The sequence below is a fragment of the Otolemur garnettii genome, unplaced genomic scaffold (assembly GCF_000181295.1).
Source record: "Otolemur garnettii isolate 467f Iridium unplaced genomic scaffold, OtoGar3 scaffold00244, whole genome shotgun sequence".
Taxonomy (NCBI): domain Eukaryota; kingdom Metazoa; phylum Chordata; class Mammalia; order Primates; family Galagidae; genus Otolemur; species Otolemur garnettii.
This window is the reverse complement of record NW_003852639.1, coordinates 728,230-749,280: the sequence shown is the minus strand read 5'-3', so window position 1 is coordinate 749,280 and position 21,051 is coordinate 728,230. Positions and strand designations below refer to the sequence as shown.

The window sequence follows — 21,051 nt, the reverse complement described above, 5'->3', positions numbered from 1 at the left end:
CCCTTTCCCCTTCTTCTTGGGCTATAATTGGGTTATAGCTTTCATAAGAAAGCTATAAATTGGTTTCATAGTAAGGCTGAGTACATTGGATACTTTTTCTTCCCTTCTTGAGATACTTTGCTAAGAAGAATGTGTTCCAGCTCCATCCATGTAAACATGTAAGAGAAATTATTGAGTATCCCAGAGAGTTTTTGTGGAATATATCTACCAATATTTACTATATTAAAATTAAAAAATTTAAAGATACTTATTAATTCATTTAAAGTAGCATTAACAAGCACATTATATGTTATTACAACACATGTTTTAAAACCTAACATAATTATATACATATTTTAAAAGCTACTGAGAAGTGTGCCATTTTTTTTTTCTTAGGGGGCCAAATTACTTATTTATTTATTTTTATTATATGGGATTCATTGAGGGTACAAAGAATTAGGTTATACTGATTGCATTTGTTATCCCACTTTTATAATTGTGGGACTTTAAGAGGTGTGCCATACACTGTGTCCGCCCTACGCCCTTCCTCCTCCCCTCTCCCTGCTCCCTCATTCTGCTACCCCACCCCTTGTATTAGCTCATCTACTGCCTTCATATTAGACTTGAGTACACTGGATTCTTGCTTCTCCACTCCTGTGATGCTTTACTAAGAAGAATGTGTTTCAACTCCATCCACGTTAATACAAAAAATGTAAAGTCTCCATCTTTTTCAGTGGCTAAAGAGTATTCCATGGTATACATATAACACAGCTTGTTAATCCATTCTTGGGTTGGTGGGCATTTAGGTTGTTTCCACAGTTTGGCGATTGTGAATTGAGCTGTGATAAACAGTCTAGTGCAAATGTCCTTATGATAAAAGGATTTTTTTCTTCTGGGTAGATACTTTGTAATGGGATTGCAGGATCAAATGGGAGGTCTAAATTGAGTTCTTTGAGGATTCTCCATATATCCTTCCAAAAAGGTTGTATTAGTTTGCAGTCCCACCAGCAGTGTAAAAGTGTTCCCTTCTCTCCACATCCATGCCAGCATCTGCAGCTTTGGGATTTAGTGATGTGGGCCATTATCGTTGGGCCATTTTGTGATGTGGGCCATTCTCACAGGAGTTAGGTGATTTATCAGGGTAGTTTTGATTTGCATTTCTCTGATGATTAGGGACGATGAGCATTTTTTCATATGTTTGTCTTCTTTAGAGAAAGTTTTATTCATGTCTCTTGCCCAGTGATATATGGGATTGTTGGGTCTTTTTCTATTGATTAATTTGAGTTCTCTGTAGATTCCAGTTATAAAGCTTTTGTCTGATTCATAATATGAAAATATCTTTTCCCATTCTGAAGGTTGTCTATTTGGTTTGGTTGTTTCCTTAGTTGTATAGAAGAAACTTTTCAGTTTAATTAAGTCCTATTTGTTTGTTTTTGTTGTTGTTGCAATTGCCACAGACGACTTTATGAAATCTTTCCCCAGGCCAATATGTTCAAGTGTTTCCCCCGCATTATCTTTGAGGATTTTTATTGTTTCATTCCTTAGGTTTAAATATTTTATCCATTTTCAATCAATTTTTGTAAGTGGTGAGAGGTGTGAGTTCAGTTTTAGTCTTTTACATGTGATTATCCAGTTCTCCCAACACCATTTATTGATTAGGGATTCTTTTCCTACTGTATGTTCTTGTTTGGTTATCAAATATCAAATGGCTATAAGATGTTAGTTTCATATCATGGTTATCTATTCAGCTCCAAATGTCAATGTCTCTTTTTTTGTGCCAGTACCATGCTGTTTTGATCCCCATGGCCTTGTAGTACAGCCTAAAGTCTGGTAGGATGATATCCCCAGCCTTTTTTTATTACTAAGAATTGCCTTGGCTATATGGGTTTCTATCACTGAAGAATTATTTTTTCCAAATCTTGAAAGTATGATGATAGTATTTTAATGGGGATTGCATTGAATCTGTAGATTGCTTTGGGAAGTATAGATATTTTGGTAATGATGATTTTTTCCCAGTCATGAACATGGTATGTTCTTTTATTTGTTAATGTTTTTTGCTATTTCTTTTCTTAGGGTTTCATAATTTTCTTTGTAGAGGTCCTTCACCTCTTTTGTTAGGTATATCCCTAGGTATTTCATTTTCTTTGAAGCTACTGTGAAGGGAATTGTGTCTTTGATTAGCTTCTCAGCTTGGCTGTTATTGGAATATACAAAAGCTACTGATTTGTGGATATTAATTTTATATCCTGAGACATTACTGTATTTTTTGATGACTTCCAGGAGTCCTGGGGTTGAGTCTTTGGGGTTCTATAATATGAGATTATATCAGCAGCAAAGAATGAGAATTTGACCTCATCTTCCCACTTTGGATATCCTTTATTTCCCTCTCTTGCATGATTATATTGGCAAGAACTTCCAGCACTATGTTGAATAGTAGTAGTGATAGAGAACAACCTCGTCTGGTTCCAGTTCTAAGTGGACAAGCTTTCAATTTTACTCAATTTAGTATAATATTAGCTGTGTGTTTGTCATAGATGGCTTTAATCAGTTTAGGAAATGTGCCACCTATGCCTAAATTTTTAAGTGTTCTAATTAGAAAAGGATGTTGAATTTCATTGAATGCTTTTTCTGCATCTATTGAGAGGATCATATGGTCTTTGTTTTTGCTTCTGTTGATATGGTGAGTTACATTTATGGACTTGTGTATGTTAAATGAGCCTTGCATCCCTGGGATAAAACCTCCTTAATCGTGATGGATGATTTTTCTAATGCATAGCTGTATCTTTTGGCTAGGATTTTATTGAGAATTTTTGCCTCTATATTGATTAGTGAAAGTGGTCTGAAGATCTCCTTTTTAGTTAGGTCTTTCCTGGTTTTGGAATCAGGGTGATGTTTGCTTCATAGAAAAGTGTTGGGGAAGATTCCTTCCTTCTCAATTTTTTTTTTTCTGTTTCTTAAAGCCTTCTCAATTTTTTGGAATAATTTCTGTACTATGGGTATAAACTCTTCTTAAAATTTATTTTATTTTTTTTATTAAATCATAGTTGTGTACATTAATACTATCATGGGGTACAGTGTGTTGTTTCCATATACAATTTGAAATACTTTCATCCAATTGGCCAACATAGCCTTCATGTCATTCTCATAGCTGTTATGTTAAGACATTTATATTCCACATTTAGAAAGATTCACATGTACCCTTATAGGATAAATCATAGGCATGATCCCAGCAATCACCCTCCCTCTACCCATCCTCCCCTCTCCCTGGGTATAAACTCTTCTTTGAAGGTTTGAGAGAATTCTGGTGTGAAGCCATCTGGACCAGGGCTTTTTATTTTGGTTGGGAGATTTTTTACTGTTTCTTCGATCTCAGTTCTTGAAATCAGTCTGTTGAAGAGATCTATTTCTTTATTTCTTTCTTTTGCCTGATTGCCCTGGCTGGGACTTCCAGTACTGTGTTTGAGAGGAGTGGCAATAGTGGGTGCCCTATGTCTTGTTGTAGTTCTTAGAGGGGATGTTTTCAATTTTCTCCATTTAGTATGATGTTGGCTGTGGGTCTGTCATATATGGCTTTTATAATTTTGAGATATGTTCCTTCTATACCTAGTTTTTATCATAAAAGCCTGCTGGATTTTGTTGAATACTTTTTCTGTATCTATTGAGATGATCACATAATCTTTTTTTTTGTTTCTGTGAATGGTGAATTATGTTTATTGATTTGTATATATTCAATCACCCTTGAATCTCTGGGATGAAACCCACTTGGCCAGGGTGGATTATTTTTTGATGTGTTGTTGGATTCAGTTTGCTAATATTTTATTGAGGAATGAATATAGAATTGTATCTATCTTCATAAGGGATTTTGGTCTATAGTTGTCTTTGTTGTTGTTTTGTCCTTTCTTGGCTTTAGTATGAAAGCGATACGGACTTCACTCAATGGGTTAGGGAGGATTCCTTCCTTCTCAATGTTGTGGGATAATTTCTGTAGTTTGGGTACCAGATCGTCTTTGTATATCTGGTAGAATTTGACCATGAATCCATCTGTTCTGGGGATTTTATTTGTTGGGGGATTTTTAAATTACTACTTCAATCTTGCTGCTTATTATTGGTCTGTTCAGGGGTTTTGTTTATTACTGATTGAGTCTTGGGAAGTTGTGTGTTTACAGAAATGTATCAATTTCCTCTGTATTTTATAGTTTGTGGATGTAGAGACTTGTGTAGCATCTCCTTTTTAATTTCTGGTTGAGCTTATTTGGGTCCTTTCTCTTCTATTTCTGGTTAATGTAACTAGTGGTCTATCAATTTTGTTTACTATTTCAAGGAAAAACCTTTCATTTCATTGATTCTTTGTATGCTTTTGTTTTTCATTTTTTTCAGTTCTGCTCTGAGCTTTGTTGTTTCTTTCTTTTCTTTTTGGCTTTGGGTTTTGTTTGTTCACCCTTTCCTAGTTCCTTGAGTTGTGTGTTGTTTTAATGTAGGAATTTAAGGTTATAATTTCCCCTTAGGACTGCTTTTATTGAATCCCATAAATTCTTTTCAAAACCATCAATTTTATTCCAGGAAACATCATCTTAATAAAAAGCTTTGTATGCACATATTGCCAACATGTTTAAAAGGCCCAAATTTTAACAAATAACATAGATAAATAAATCAGACATTATAAATTATTTTGGCCACAAAAAAACTCTTAAAAAATCTGGTTCCAATTAAGGGCATATGGCACACCTCTTGGGTGCAGAATACAACTACAAGAGGGATCCTGCCTAACAAATGCAAACATTATAACCTAGTTTTTTGTACCCTCACATTAACCAGAAATTAAAAAAAAAATTCTTGTTTAATATTCTGCTTGCAGAGTTCTACATATGTTGTATACATAGTATGTGTGTGTATATAAAGAAAGCTTTTTTTTTTTTTTTAAGGAAATGGAGCATGATTTAGCCTACTTTCCCATAGCTATGTAGGAACTACAAAATCCTTTCCTAACAAAATAAGAAGTGCAAGGTCAGCATTTCTATGAACTTGATGCAACCTCCAGGAGCTTCCTGCAAAGTGAAGCCCACATGGAGAATCTAAGTCAATATCTGAAGTAGGAAAAATTAAGAGTGGTAGAATGGAGGGACTTGATGGTAGGCCTGGTAGGTGGTTCACGTTCAAGATACGGCTGGTAGCTTCAGGAGAGACATTTTCTGTGGTTTCAGGTCTGTCTGTTACTGGATTTTGTATACCCTAATCCAAGTCTTTAGCCAACATGAAATTGGATGACAAATGTTTAGTTTGCTCAGAAGTCTGATTGAATGTATCCTCCTCTCCTGCTAAAAGTTTAGGTGAAATTTCTACCCTAAGGGGCAGTGTAATTGATTAGACATTTTAGCTGACAGCAGTGACCTCATTTACTAATTCCCTAGATTCGTAAGATTGTTGTTGGAAGTTCTAGTTGGGGGTTGGGTGAGACCTTCTCTATGGAGGCTAGCATCGTGGGGGATTACTCTGTCCAGGGTCTCCCCAGGGAGGTAACAGTGGCATCTGGGTGAGGATACCTAGAGAGTAGTTGTGGATGCCTGGGCTGTGGCATTCGCTTGAATCAGATCTAGGTGTAATGATGGCTTGAGGCTGGGGGTCCCCAGTAGAGCATTGGACCTTGGAGAAATGCTCTGGGGCCAGTGGCAGTAGTGGAGACGCAGGGGTGGGATCTTGAAGTCCAGGTGCATCCTAGAATCTAGGGGAAGTGTTGTGGCCTTGGGGATAGCTCTGGAGTCACAGGGGAGGAGCCTCAGAGCCAAAACTGGGGATGGTGGAGGCAGGGTTACATAGGCCTGGAGCCGTTCCACTGGTGTGGGAACTGTGGATGCAGTTGTGCGGGCAGGAATAAATTCTAGTGGTCCAGGGACCATGGAGCAGGCTGGGGCCACTGGCTGGTCAGGTTCTTCCTTGCCTAGGTTCTGCTGAGGCAGTCACACAAGACTTCCCAGGTGGTGCCAGTGGCATCTGAGGCACCTTCTTTGCTCAGAGCCTATGCCAGGAGAGAAGGGACCTCAGCTCCCAGTCACAGGGTATGGCACAGGGGAGCATCTGCTCTGTCAGCTCCTTTTCTGGTGGGAGGGGGTGATGCAAAGGCTACTTCTGCGAAGCCAAGTCCTGAGTAGACCTGGTGCCTCACACCTGAGAGCTCAGGATGGTGCCCACTGCAGAAAGCCCGAATCAGCAGCCTGCAGAGCCCTGTGGTACCTGTTCCTAGGATGTCTCTGCACAGAATCTGAGCAGCTCCTTGACCCCTCCAGCAGTCTGCAGTGGTGGAAGGAGCTCCCTCACAGCTAGGGCTGCAGTGCCTATGGGATGAGCATGGCACCACAGAGCTCTATCCCCCTGCTTTTCCCCATGCATGGATGCTTCCCCACAGAACCCTTTGGCCTGGCTAAAGGAATCACCCCATCACTTTCGGTCTTGTGTCACTTCTCTGAGGTTTTACACTGTTCTTTCCAAGAAGAGCCGTCTGTAGGTAGGCATCCACTCTTTCCACAGTGCTCCACAGCTCTTGGGGGTTGATCTCTGTCGATATCTTGCTTCTTCTTGTTCTGCTCCCCAACTTCTTGTGGAGTCCTGGGTAGGTTCTGACATTTTTCTCTCAGGATTATACCTGAGCTCTGTGCGTGTGGGTTTTTAAAATCTAAATCTTTTCCTTCTTTCTGAGATGATCTGGTGACCTATGTCTCTAGTTAGCCATCTCCTACATTTGTTATTATCCCCATTGATCTTATCAGTGAAGTCTTTAGCTGTGGGGAAGGTGTCAAACGCATCTTGGCAGACCCAAATGTTCCAAAATTCTGATTTTTGCTTGAAAGCTCCAGTTTTATTATGCTAACAAATTCTATTACTGTTGTTGTCTATTATCGTTGTTTTTCCTTGAAGTGAAAGCCTCACTTTGTTCATTTCCAAGAAAATGTCTCCTGTATATCCAAGTACCAGTGTCCGTACTTTGGCTGTTATTTGATCCATGTTATTTGTTCATGGTATTCCATGAAAAAAGTGACTGGTTTGGCTTAAACCACGCAGGTGCTTTATCTGAGATAATCAGTGGTGAGATTGAAAGGAACATGGCTGGGTGCTGATTGGAACATGGCCTTGAGCTAGGAGTGGGTAGGGGGCTGTAGACTCTTGGCGTGTGGGAGGCTTCCTGCGATGGGAGGCAGTTTGACATTGAGGGTTGGGTGTGGCAGGAGGATGATGGACAGACTTATAGGCTACAAGGATCAGAATTTGGAATGGCTGGCTGCCTTCTGGGGATGTACCCTTCAATTTCCACCTCTTCCGTCCTGTCCCGGCTGACGTCCCTGGTGCAAAAGGGCGGGGTGTTGAGTGCAAGGGGGCGGGGCATCAGGCTACAAAGGGGCGGGGTCGGCTGGAAAGGGGCAGGGCACGGGTAGTGGGCTCAGTCCACCACCTTCAGACCCCGAGCAGACCTTCCCGGGCAGGAAGCTCCCAGATGTCAGGAAAACAACCCTCAGCCCCCTACAGGGACCCCCAGGTTGGCCAGGCTGTGGGGGCTGGGGATGAGGAAGGAGCTCTGGGAGGAGTGTTGGGCAATCGTGCCCTTTCCCAGGGAGGAGGTGCCCGGACTTATTCACAGGGCGGGGCCCCAGGTGCCATAAGCCTGAGTTTCTGTCGGTGCTGGGTGCTGTGGACGCAGCTGGCTCGGGGCCTCAGACCTCTGCCCTCTTCCTGCCCTGCACCTTCTGTAAGGGACCCCAGGCTGTCCTCTTGTCTCTGAGAAGCCAGAGCCCCAGCTCTCCATTGCCGGGGAGGGAGTGCCCGGCAGTGGAAGCAGCAGCTGGAGAAGGAGAGGGCAGGGTCTGGAGGCCGAGTCTGGAAGGGAAGGAGCTGCCGGCCAACAAGGGGCCAGCAGGCTGCACCCTGACCTGCTGGGCTGGGATCGCACAGATCACACAGGTATCTCTGCAGTGGAGTGTGAGTATGTTTCGTCTCCAGAAGCCCGTCCCATTGTAGGGGCTGGAGTCCACTGGATGGAGTGTTAAGATCAGATTTCTTCTGCTAGAACTGGGACCCCTTCTCCTCCCATGGAGTAGGTATGGCCACAGCTGGTCAACAACCTACCTCCTGGCCAGGCCTGTCCCCACTGGGTGGAAATTCCCTGCATTAGACCTCTCCATGTGAGTCTGGATTTCATGGTTTTACCATTCTCAGATCTAACTTCCTCCATCCTTAAAAATAGGGGTGAACAATCCTACATCACAGAATTAGTGTGTGGATTGAGAAGACTGCCTGTGCAAGTGTGTACACAGGCCTCATACACAGTAGGCTCTCAATGAACTTGAGCAACCAGGGTAACTGGATGAAGTTGCTGAGTATGTGTCATGTACCAGGGACTGAGACACCCGAGCCAGGTGCTGGCCTCCAGGGGGCCTGCAGGGCGTTGAGGGGGGCAGCTGGGGGTAAGGTGGTTGGCGTGGGGGCTGCCGGGTTTGCAGAATGCAGACATGTTACCAATGGCTGTGCTGCTCCCAGGGTTGCCGTCCATGCTCGCCCAGTCAGTGTCCTGGGCCCACGTGAGGATGCTTCTGTGTCTTCTTATCTTCTCCAGTCTGGGTCTCCAAGTCTGGGGTAAGTTTTCTTTTCCTAGATTGAAGAGTAACTGAGAAGGGTCATCCTAAAATCTTAGAACAGATTTTATTTATAGTATAGAACTCAGAGTCAAAAGACTGGAGTTCTAGTTCTTGCCTTGACTCTAGTGGTGATGACTTTAAACGAGTGATTCAGTTCTTTTTACCTTAATTTTCCCATCTGAAAATTGAGATAAGGTTATAACCTCCTAGACTTGTTGTGGGGATCAAATGAGATAATGCACATGAAGAACACAGGTCTTAGGCAGTAAAGGCAAATAGATAGCTATATTTATCTTATTCTGACGTCAATCAGAGTCTAACCTCTGAGTTGGGCTTCTGCTCATCAATGAGAGAAACTTCCTTGGGGGGAGGATGTCAGTGGACACCCCCACCTCCCACTGTCCTTGGAGCAGGAACATAGACACAGCAAGTGCCCCGAAAATCAATCCTGGGGGACTGGACTGATCCACGCAGGCAATACTAACCCCTCTTCCAGACTCTTGACTGCTCAGATCAAACTCACAGCCGAGAGAGCTCTGTGGCTTTGAAGTGCCTGAGTATGTTTGCAGGTGCTTTTTGCTAATTGAGTGTATAGCTGCAGATCATGAGAAAAACATAGTATTTCCAACTCTTGCCCTTTCCTATTTAACTGTCACCCTGGGGCACCGCCTGGCGTTGGTGTTGGAGGAAGCCATGCCATCTGATGTTACCTTGGGAGGCAGAGGGATGGTTCCTAGCTGCTGTGATGTTGATACTGAGCTCTGTGAACTCTCTTTCTCTGATGAGAAATGGAATGTTCCTTTGCAGGTGTCTCTTCCTGGGGCAAAACACAAGCTAAGCAGACATCAGAGGGGCTGCAGTATTTGTTTGGCAACATCTCCCAGCTCATTGAGAAAGGCAAACTGGGTCTCAATGGTGAGGAAGTGTGGGGACCAGCTGGGGTTTTTTATGTGGCCAGAAGTGTCTCTGAAGTGTGCAGAACTGCCTGTCTGCAGAGTGGCATGGGTGAATGGGGTTGAGGGGCGGAGAGTTGCACCAGAAGCCACCTGCATGGATTGTCCTAGGTCCTTGGGGAAGGGGTGTGATGCTGGGAGGGGATAGAAAACTGGAAAAGGGAGAAGCAGCCTCTGCAGACAGGGGCCCCCTGGCTTGAGGGTGGAGACTCAAACCCTGTGTCAAGTAGTCCTCAGACTAAGGAGGAGACACAGCCCTGCTCAGAGGCAGTCCCAGGCTGGGGAGATGTAGCTCCCATGGAGTATGTATGGCCACAGCTGGTCAGCAAGCACATACCTAGGGTGTGAGCACTGCAGTGAAGCCGAGCAAGGCTGCTCAGGGCTTCCCCAGGGATAAGCAGGAGAGACGGAGATGCTCCCATAAGTGTGGGCTGGGCCAGCGCAGGGAAGAGGTGGACAATGGGGTCTGTCCTTGGAGGATGTCTGGGATGGGGGAGCAAAGCACCTAGGTTCCCTGGTTGGTGTGGCTTCTGTGTTGGGGTGAGTGCTGCTGACATGGGGACATGGAGGTGGGCAGGAGAGGGAGTACCTGCTTGCTGAAGGCTTCTTTCTAGGAGAGAATAGCACACCTTGGCTCTGCTCCTGCAGCCCAGGTGGTTAATGGGCAACCTGGAGCAGCCGCACTGACCGACATCCCCCACGGCTCTCCACAGATGTCTCTGCCATGATCTCACACAAGGAGTGGGGGGCAGAGGCTGTGGGCTGCAGTACTCATCTGACTACGCCAGTGGATGTCCTCATTATACACCATGTCCCTGGGCTGGAGTGTCACGACCAGACTGGATGCAGTCAGAGGCTGTGCAAGTTGCAGGACCACCATGTCCACAGCAATGGCGGGTGTGATGTGGCCTACAAGTAAGGGCTGGGCCTAGGCTGAGGTTTGGCATTGACACTGCTGCCCTGGCGTGCTTCTCCTGTCCCTTCTCATCTCTTTTCCTCATTTTCTGGGTTGTAGTTATATAAGTTTTATAATGAGTAAGATATTTAAAACCCCAGTGACATGTCTAGGTCTTTTGGAAATTTCAGGGAGATCCCTACCTGAAATCTCCCCAAAGGAAGCAGGGGGGTTGAGTGAAAACCGCTCTTTCCACCCTTCCAGCCTGTGGTGCACACAGCATCTGAGTTACAATGACTTCTATCTGCACAAGGGTGTCTGCTCCTCAAAAGCTCTGAGGTTGGGAGGCAAGTGTTGCTTTGTCCTTGCTACAGGAGAGGGGACTGGAGGGTGGGAGGTCGTGTGATTTCCGGGAAGTGGCTCTTTGCCCACAGCATGCTCCTCTCCAGCAGGTGACCGCCTGACTGCCTGTTGCCCTAATGGTCACTCTGGTAGGCCCTGCTGGTGTCCATGCTGCATGTCCTTGGCCCACCTCTGACTCTGGCTAGCTGTGGACAGTTCCTGACATGGTGATGGTATCCCTCCTCAAGGACCAATGTGTCTCTCTTTCCTGCTTCATGCTTTCTCCAGCCCCTGATGACAAAGGGGAAGGGATGCCCACTGGGGGCAGGAGTTGATGAGTAGCTCCCTCGCCCTGGATCCTCTCAGGGACAATCTAAAGCTCACAGTTCCCTACAAGGCCAGGGGTGAGGATAGGCCAGGTGGCTGCTGTGAGCCAGCCAACCTTTGCACACTTGCTGGGTTTCTCCCTTCTGTCTCCCTCTCCTTGCTCCTTCACTCGGGCTTCTGGGATCCCTTCCCAAGTAAGTGCCTGTGTCCATATCCTGCCTGGGGCACTACCTCACAGGCAGTTCCTGGCAGGGCAACACAAGCAGCATGAGCTTTGGGAGAGGGAGGAGGACTGTAGTTAAGAAAATGTGGAGGCCAAGAGGAGCCTTCCTTCTAGTGGTTGGGTGGGTGGGTTACTGCAGAGGGTCCAGGACCTCTCCTCCTTCCAAGTGCATGGGGTGATTCATATAAGACTCTGGCACCTGAGCAAGGGAGGGAGGTGTGGTGTGTGGGAGTGGGTCCTTCTGAATTCTAAGGACTGGTACAAATAACTTGGTCTTTCCATTGTCTGAGAAGAGTCCACACAAGTTCCTTTTAGTGGGCATGGCTCAAGCCCTCCCCCCTTTTGAGGCTGGGTACGAGGGTCCCTCTCTCAGGAATGTGCTATAGTACCAGCCATCAAACCCATTTCCTCTGTCTCACAGCTTCCTGGTGGGGGATGATGGCAGGGTGTATGAAGGTGTGGGCTGGAATGTCCAAGGGATGCACACCCAAGGTTACAACAACATCTCCCTGGGTTTTGCCTTCTTCGGCACTAAGGAAGGTAATGATTATCTTAGCCAACCTTCTCTGAAGAGTTCTTCATTCCTTTGTGTCAGGCATCTGTGAGATGTCCTGTCTCAGCGGCCACTCTGCTCTCTCCTCAGCCTTCCCTGAAGACCCACTCTCTTTCGGAATTCCTCCTCCTTGACTCCCCCCAACACAGCCCTGCAGTGGGGCCTCCTCCTGTTCTGGGCTCCTTCCCCCTTCAGCAGGCTCCTCTTCCTCTCACCCTCTCACCAGTGAGGTGCTAACCCACTGTCTTCCTACAAGGCTGTTCTCTGCTCTCCCTTGGAAAGGTCTGGGTTTCAGCCCTTGTCCCCTCTTTCTCTGCAGCTCTCATGGTGCTGCATCTGCAGGCTGTGTGGTTTCTGGACTCCTGACAGGCCCCTATTCCTTCTCTCTATTACTCCTAGATTTTCTAGATACTTTTTAAAAACTACTCTGAGGCCTCTAATCTCTTCCACTTCCTTCTAGTCAAATGCTCCAAGCCACACTCCCCCCACTTGTACCCCAACACACTTCCCAGCACCACCTGCACCCCAACACACACATCCCAGCACCACCTGTACCCCAACACATACATCCCAGCACCACCTGTACCCCAACACATACATCCCAGCACCATCTGCACCCCAATAAACACATCCCAGCACCACTGGCACCCCAACACACACACATCCCAGGATCACCTGCACCCCAACAAACACATCCCAGGACCATCTGCCCCCCAACACATATATCCCAGCACCACTTGCACCCCAATGCACACATCCCAACACACACATCCCAGGACCACCTGCACTCCAACACACACATCCCAGGACCACCTGCACTCCAACACATACATCCCAACACCATCTGTACCCCAACACACATCCCAGTACCACCTGAACCCCAACACACACATCTCAGCACCATCTCACCCCAACAAATATCTCAGTACTACCTGTACCCCAACACACACATCTCAGCACCACCTGCACCCCAACACATACATCCCAGCACCCCCTGCACCCCAACACACATCCCAGAACCCCCTGCACTCCAATACACACATCCCAGGACCACCTGCACCCCAATACATACATCCCAGGACCACCTGCACTCCAACACACACATCCCATCACCACCTGCACCCCAACACATACATCCCAGCACCATTCTTTGAATTTGTGCACCCTTCCCTGGTGGCAGAGATCTTGCCTATCTACTTTTTCATTTTGTCTTTCCGATACCTTTTGAGATAGTCTGGGTAGATTTCATAATCCCCGTTTTGCAAAGTTGTGTCTAAGCCACAGAGATGTGAACGACCCAAGCGGCACAGCAGGAGGAGAGGAGAGGCATGAGCCCATGTCTGCTCTGCCCACCTCCAGGTGGGCTCTCACACGCAGAGTTATGTTCCACTTGTTTTTTCCTGTTACTACTCATTGCCACTTGTTAGCTTGGGATCTTGAGCGTGTTCCCTCTTGGAGTCTCAAGTTTCCCTTCATGAATAAGGGGGTTCACAGAGGCATCTACTCCAGAAGTTTGTGGTGGGGATGAAATGAGGTCATGTGGGGAGAAGCCTAGCATGTGCCTGGAGAGGCCTACTGGGTGGACGCCCTGACCTGGCCGGGCAGGTGCTCCTGAGCCTGGCACTGCCTCTGCACTCTTCTCAGGAAAGGCGCAAGTGAACGGAGTCTCGGCAAGTGTTTGGGAAAGGACTTCATCCTCAGCCTTGGACAGTCTGTCCAGGCAGACCCCTGATTTTCTGGCTTACTGAGGAATGATCTGCTTCCTTCCTTCCCTTTCAGTGCCATGTGGGGGCTGGCCTGACATCTTACCCTCCCTGGGGTGTCCCCGGAGTCTCAGGCCAGACCAAAGGCTCCCACAGAGTGCTTTCTTCCAGGCCACAGCCCCAGCCCTGATGCCCTGTTAACCATGAAGGGCCTTATTTCCTCTGCTGTCCAGAAGGGACACCTGGCATCCAAGTATATTCAGCCGCTTCTTGTGAAAAGTGAGAACTGCCTGGTCCCTCAGCAGAAGGCGAGTCTGAAGAAAGGTAAGACCTTCTGCTCTTCTGGACCTCCCTCCCTCCTCACTAACTCTCAAGCACCACCAAGAGTGACTCTGTCAGTGGGGCTCTCCTGCTGATGGACAACTGTCACCCAACTATGTGAACCTTCAGGGCTGGCAACCTTGAGAAGGACCCTGAAGGCCACCTCTTTATCCCTTGATTTCTAAACTTATAGAGCCAGGGCATGGCACCCAGGGTCATACATGCACACTTATTTCTTCAATCCCAGATAGATATTTATTGAGCACCTGATAGACCTTTAGGATATACGGAAACACAAAAATTTCTGACTTCATGAAGTGTCAATCTAGAAGGTAGAGAAAAGATAATAAATAAACAAACAAGTAGCATATTTGGTATGATATATTGTGAAAAGTTCTCTAGAGGACAAAAAAAGCATGGAAAGGGATCAGACCTATTTGTACACACATTTCTGCATTCACACGCTCATACACAAACACACATCTCTGAATGCAAAAACCAGAACAACACTAATAGACTGAAGTACTAAAGAAAACTTAAGTCTCACACTTTCTTCTAGGACTTTTATCATTTAGTGTTTTAGATTCAAATCTTTTATCTATCATGAGTCAATTTTTGTAAGTGGTGAGAGATGAGGGGCACCACTACAATTTGGACTTCACCTAACAAATGCAACAATGTAACCTAATCCTCTACCCTACCCTCACATTAAACTGAAATTAAAAAAATAAATAAAGAGAAAACACTTTTTAAATGAAGAGTTTAACACAATTCAGGTAATAAAAGGTAGACTTTGTTTTGGGTTTAACAAACAGAAACACTCAAAATCGTATAAATTTGGTCTCTGCCTTTGGACTGGTGCCATCCATCCGTATTAACTGAAAGAGTTTTATGGATTACAAATGACTCTTAAAGAGAGGGCTTCAGAATAAAACACCCATAGAAGGCAGGTGCTCACAAGTCCTGAAGACAGGGCCAGGGTGAGTGCCCAAAGGTGGTGGGTGCCAAGGATCCTGAGGTGTGTGTTGACCTCAGTAGGGAGATGAGCAAAAATGAATCCTCCATGGTTTTTTGTCCTTCCACAGCTTGTCCCAGTATTGTCCCGCGGTCTGTCTGGGGGGCCAGGGAGGCCTACTGCCCAAGGATGAACCTCCCAGCTAAGTATGCCATCATCATCCACACTGCTGGGAGGACATGCAATGTGTCAGAGGAGTGTCGCCTGCTGGCCCGGGACATCCAGTCCCTCCAGGTGGACAGATTCAAGTTATGCGATATTGGCTATAAGTAAGTGGACCTGACATGGCAAGCTACTCTTCCTTTAGGGGGCAGAAACTGAACCTTTGCAACAAAGGGAGGGCTAATATTTGCTGAGCATGCACCATGGCAGTGGTGGGGTAGGGTGGTATTGCTGTGAATGACCTCATTCCTGCTTACACAGTCCTGAGTGGGCCTCCCTCTGAGCGTGCTCCCAAAGTGTGCACCTTTTAGAGGTAGTAATTGACATGATGGGTGCCAAGACTTTCCTAAACAGACATTAGAGGAAGCAGTGTGTGTGCAAGACTGTAAAACCAGTAAAAGGTAATTGGAAGGCTGTGCCTTTGTCATGTAGTCACCTCCCACTGCCCAGTGCCTCTCATGTGGCCATAGTCTGAAGCTCTTCCCTTTTGCTTTAGCCTGCTGCTGTTTCTCTGATTCTAGAAACTGTCACTTTCTATGGAGGGAGTGTCCTTTCTGTCTGAAAGCAAGGAGAGACCAGATCATGCTTGTCCATTTCTCTAACGCCAGGGTCTGTGATTCTTTAATAAAGAACACATTAACCTAATGGGAGAATAAAAATTTATGTTTTCATTAAGTTTTATTTTAATGGGTCTTTGAATTCTGTGACAAATTTTTGGTCAAAGCTTTTCCATTAAAAAGTATTGATTAAAAAAACTAATGAAACTGCTACCCACACATACAAACAAATGGTCCACAGAACAGTAGAAACTTCTTGAAGGGTGCGTTCAGAGATTGCTGATAGGACATCTGTGGTCAGACCTCGTCTAATGTCCCATCAGAAACAATCACACTAAACCTTATGTGTCAGGACAGGCCAGTACAAGGCCACCTGGCATTTGTACACATTCATAGAAGGGTCCCCTGACTCTAGGGGAATTCATGGCTTTAGTGGGTGGGGCTGGATTTTAGTCCCTACTGTTCCCAAGACAGGCACTTTTGTGCCAGAGGTAACCTGCAGGGCCATGTGCAGGGACCCCACCGTAGATGAATTTGCCATTGCTAATATATGTAGCAGAGCTGACTATCCTCTCTCTCTGCCCATTTTTGCAGCAATCCCTTTGTGATAGGAGAGGACCTTCCCTCTGACATCTATCATCTGTTGGGACCTGCTAAGTGCTCACTGGTTCTTACAGGATTATTCCAGCACTGCTCTTTTCAATTAGAGCGGACACCTGAAAACGGACTACATACCCGAAAATCTTGAACTGGAACATGGCAGTGGCTGATATGCAGCCTCTTGTCTCTTTTCCACTCAGGTTTCAGGGGACTTGTCCCTTGACTTTTGACCTGTGGTGTCTCCTTCTATTACAACTTCATGACTGTGTCAATGCTTATCTTGAGATGGCCTGTAGTTAGGATTAAACACTCACTTTCTCATAAATTATAATTCACTGAAGACATGATAGAGCATGTCCTCTGTGTAGGCACAAGGCCAAGCTCTCGGGATACCAGCAGCCATGGCAAAGCTATCGTGCTTGCCTTCATTGGAGCTAATGCTTTACTGAGAGAGAAAAATAATTAAATAAGAGGTCCTAGAAGGGTAGCTGAAGCATCATGATGGGACACAGGAAGGGAAGATAAGAGGCCTAGATGGCAAGGGGCCATACCCTGGGTGAGCAGCAGAGTGCGGACCTCTCAGGGACAGGGAGTGGGGCAAGTGAGAGGGGACAGCGGGGAGGAGCCTCTGCAGGAGGCCTGAGTTCCTTCTCAGAGGATCTGAGAGAAGTTTAGTATGACAAATACAGATGCTGGAGTGGGAGTAAGGCCTGCAGGGGGTCCTATCAGGAGGATCTTGTAACTCCCACTGGGGAGTTGGAACGGTGCTGAGGACTGAGAAGAGGGCTCTGACATGGCGATACTGGGATTCAGACAGAACAGTCTGGCTATTGCTTCAGGAATGGATTAGAAAAAGGGTAAAGTGGAGGTGGCATGATCTGGGGGCTGTGCAGCCTTGCAGGCAGGACAGGGTGGTGATGGGAAGTGAGGGAAGTGGAGGAACTGAGCGGGTGGAGCAGGCCAGTGCTTCACAGCGACGGTGCGAGGCCAGGTGGAGGAAGTGGCTGGGGGACACCATACCCAGCCCTGGGGGACACCATACCCAGCCCTGGCTGGGGGGTGGTAAAGTGGGGGGAAGGGCTGACGCCCGCATTCCCGGCTGGGGCGAGTGGGTGGCAGTGCTTTTCACCAAGATAGGGACCCCAGAAAGGGAAACACGGGAAGAAGGTGGCCCCATTGTGACCGTGTGGCCTTCCACCGACGGCAACTGAAACTAAGGAAGCGACTAGGTCGGTCCTGAGAGGAGAGGTCAAGTGAGGAGAGAAGAGGGCTTAGGGCAGCAGCCTGAGGAACCCCTCATTTAAGGAGAGGGCACAGGATGACAAAGTGCAGGGGACAGCCAGAGAGGAAGAAGGCTCCAGAGCAAGGTGTGGTGGAGGCGGGGAGGGGAAGGTCTGCAGGAGGGGAGATGGCCGGTGGGTCGCGCGTGCAGGGACAAAGGCCTGCGGTCTACAGTGGCTGGAAGTCTTGGGTCACGTGGGGGAATGCCCCCTAGTGGCGGGGAAAGGCCCCGCGCTGCCGGCTGCAGTGCTCTCGGCTCATTCTCCACGTGGGTGGCGTGGCAGTGCTAGAGCCAGATGGACGTGTGCTGGCTGGTTGCTAGGGGGTTCAGGAATTTTGAGAGCCAGCTATTGAATCATTGGCAGCCTGAAGTCAGCTCTAGTGGGAGTTTTATGGCACAGAAATCAGCAAACGCTGCAAATCAGGATCCCTCTGGCACCCTGGCTCAGTCTCCCAGGTTGGCTTACTGGGACAGGCAACATGGGGACTGGGCTTTATTGCCCCTGTGACACAGTCTTAGAAGGTGATAGATAAGCAAAGTCTGACAGGTGAGGGCACCGACCAGTTAATGAATGAGTGCCTCCCTTTCACGTGAGTCTCTTTCTCCCTCCAGCTTCCTCGTGGGCCAGGATGGCCTCCTTTACGAAGGGGTGGGCTGGAACACCCAGGGCTCCCGCACCCCTGGCTACAATGATATTGCTCTGGGCATTGCCTTCATGGGCACCTTCACAGGTAAGTGGCCACTGTGGGCAGTAGCATCATGGCATGGCATTTTAGGAGGAGCATCTAACACAGACTGTCCCAGGCTCAGGCATCATTTCAGCACCTGTAGACGCTGGACTGACCCACCTTCAAAAATCTGGCATTTGGCTCAGCTGAGTGTGACCAGAGGTCACAGCAGGGCTACATCACACTCAGCCAAGTGTCTCTCTCTTCTAGTACCTAAGGAACATGAGAAGCAAAGGGAAAAACAGTTTGTGCAAATTTTCAGTTCCTCTTACTCAGCAGATGCTTCCCTTCCTGGTTATAGCAGCAATTTGGGGACACCTTGCCTTACACACCAAAGCCATACTGAGCCCCGTTTGCACTGAGTGCACACGGCATTTTCCTGGCCTGGGGCTCTCGACCAGAGTTTGTTTAGACTCAAGGGCCTTTGGCTGAGCCTTTGGAAGTAGGAGGCCATGCCACTGGGGCTGGTTCAGGCTTTTGCTGCAATGGGCACTGGTGGGGCCGGGCAGTGAGCTCAGGCCTGTGCACAGGCAGCACAGCTATGGCCAGAGCAGGACCTCTCCCACTTGGCATGATTGACATATTGGCTCAGACAATTCTTTGTTGGGGGCCGTCATGTCCTGGGATTGTTTGGCAGTATCCATGGCTTTTACCAACTAGAGGACAATAGCATCAGTCTGACCCCCAGTTTTGACAGCCAAAAATGTCCCCAGGAATTGTTGAATGTCCCTCAGGGGCCTAAATTCTCTCCCCATAGAGAACTCCCTGGTTAAACTTTTGTAGCGGATTAAGGCTTTGTGTCCTTCCGGAATTGTCTATATTATCCTAGCCTTAGCCCTTTTGATTTAAAATGTTGGCACTGAGGAATGTGAAGTCTTGGCCTGGTTTTCTGTCTATAGGGTGCACATACTAGCTTGGTGGTTGGGGGGTGGGCTGGGGTGGGGTCTGAGAGTGTCTCCCACCCTGGGCAGGGTGCACTAGAAAACTGGGTGATGAGCCAGCCATGTTTTGCAGGTTCCCCACCCAATGCTGCGGCACTGGAAGCAGCCCAGGCCTTGATCCAATGCGCCGTGGTCAAGGGGTACCTGGCTCCTGACTACCTGCTGGTGGGCCACAGTGATGTGACCAGCACCCTGTCCCCTGGGCAGGCTTTGTACAACATCATCAGCACCTGGCCTCACTTCAAGCACTAAGGGGCCCTGGGCCCTTCTCAGACTGCAGCCCCCACTGCGGGCTCACTTGGCCTCATCACCCGCCCTGGCTCAACCCCTGGGTCCCCTCCCCTGCTGGCCCAGCCTGCCCCCTCCCTCAGGTTAGGGTGATCATGTCCTCTGTTGTTGGCATCCTCCAGGAGCTCTGTGCCTATGGCTGGGCAAACATAACCCTCTGAATCTGGGCCCAGCTGGCCTTGTCCTTCACTTTCTTCCCTGGCACCCACTTGCTCTGCCAGTGAGATGAAGACCTATCTTGCTGTGCCCCTGCCTGGTGGCTCCTGCTGTCTGCCCATGCTGTCTTCCCATGTTCAGTCTCCCTACATGTGCCCGTGCCTGGTGGCCCCCTGCTGTCTGCACACGGCCAGGTGGCTGTGCCTGCCCTTCCTGTCTGTGCACACACGCAGTGGGATGTGCATGGATGCACCTCTTGTTCTAGGCCCATGGTTGTTTGTAGGTGTGTCCATCCTTTCTGCAGGGCTGAGAGCTTTTCTAAGGGAGGAACTGTGCTTTGTCTTTGTCCATGTCCTCAGTTCCTCAGAGTGTCTGAATTTAACAGAAATGGATGAGTAAATTAATGAGTGAGTGGTTGCTTTGCCATCTGTTATAATCCCCTCTTTGGGGAGCCCCTGTCCCACCTGTTCCTGTTCCCAGGCTCAGAGCTGTCTCTGGTTGCTTGTCTGTAATGGGTGCCATTCTCTAGGGTATGTTAGGTGGGGATAGGGAAGAGGAAAGAGGAATGGGTGTTTTGTGTGTGGTAGGAGAATGTAGGAGCTGACCAGTTAGAAGAGGTAGAAAAACTGCAAAGCAAGACCTGGTAAAAACCACAGATGGGGCAGACTGGAGCACGGGAGCCAGGGAACTTTGAGTGTCCTTAACTGATGGGATGAAGGGTTGGTCATTACCATCTAAATAGCATTGCGGTTTTGACCCCCCACAGGCTTTTAAAAAGAATTCTGGGTAAACGAAGGCACAGAGGAAGAGAGTTATGGAAGGAAACCTGTCAATCACCCAAAGGCAGGAAATGGAGGTCCCGCCTATTGAAGGGAGGGACCTTCAGCTCATTATATGAAAACAGACATGTCCGAAGAGGCAGGGTTGTCAGGGGTCAGGGTCATCTCCACTCTCAGAGACAGACCTGTTCCTTCTCTGCAGTGTACTGTACTTAATAAAACTTTGTGCTTGGGTTACATGTAGCTGCTTGGCCTGATCGTTGGGTTTGTCAGCTCGACCCTGGTAAACCAAACTTTGGTAGTGGGGTAAGAGCCAGGTAAAATGAACCTGATGGCATCTCTGTCCCCTCAGAGCACCCAGAGGGCAGGGACCATGTGCTCCTCCAGGACCAGGCCAGGGCTGTGTCCATACAAGCTGCCTAGTGCCCTTGCTCAGCCCATCACCACTGCCTGCTGGAGGCAGAGCTTGTGTTCCTTTTTTTCTATGGGTCTTGTTCTAGAAAAAGGGGAGGTCTATAAGAGGAAAACTGAAGGTTTGCTTTGTTAAAAAAACTTTAGGTCTTTTTATTTTGTCTTGTTTTTGGTATGTTTCTGTAGCTCTTATAATAATAACAGAGACAAATGTT

At 47.5% G+C, this 21,051-nt stretch overlaps 1 protein-coding gene across 1 annotated transcript; it reads left to right on the top strand.

Moving 5' to 3' along the window:
- Positions 1-8,534: 8,534 nt before the first annotated feature.
- Positions 8,535-19,454, top strand: PGLYRP4 (peptidoglycan recognition protein 4). Its single transcript, XM_012813005.2, has 8 exons — positions 8,535-8,598; positions 9,408-9,503; positions 10,261-10,468; positions 11,762-11,880; positions 13,768-13,920; positions 15,003-15,201; positions 18,146-18,264; positions 19,276-19,454. Exons 1-8 carry the CDS (start codon positions 8,550-8,552, stop codon positions 19,452-19,454), a joined length of 1,122 nt encoding a protein of 373 aa, XP_012668459.1. The 5' UTR covers positions 8,535-8,549.
- The last annotated feature ends 1,597 nt before the right edge of the window (positions 19,455-21,051 follow it).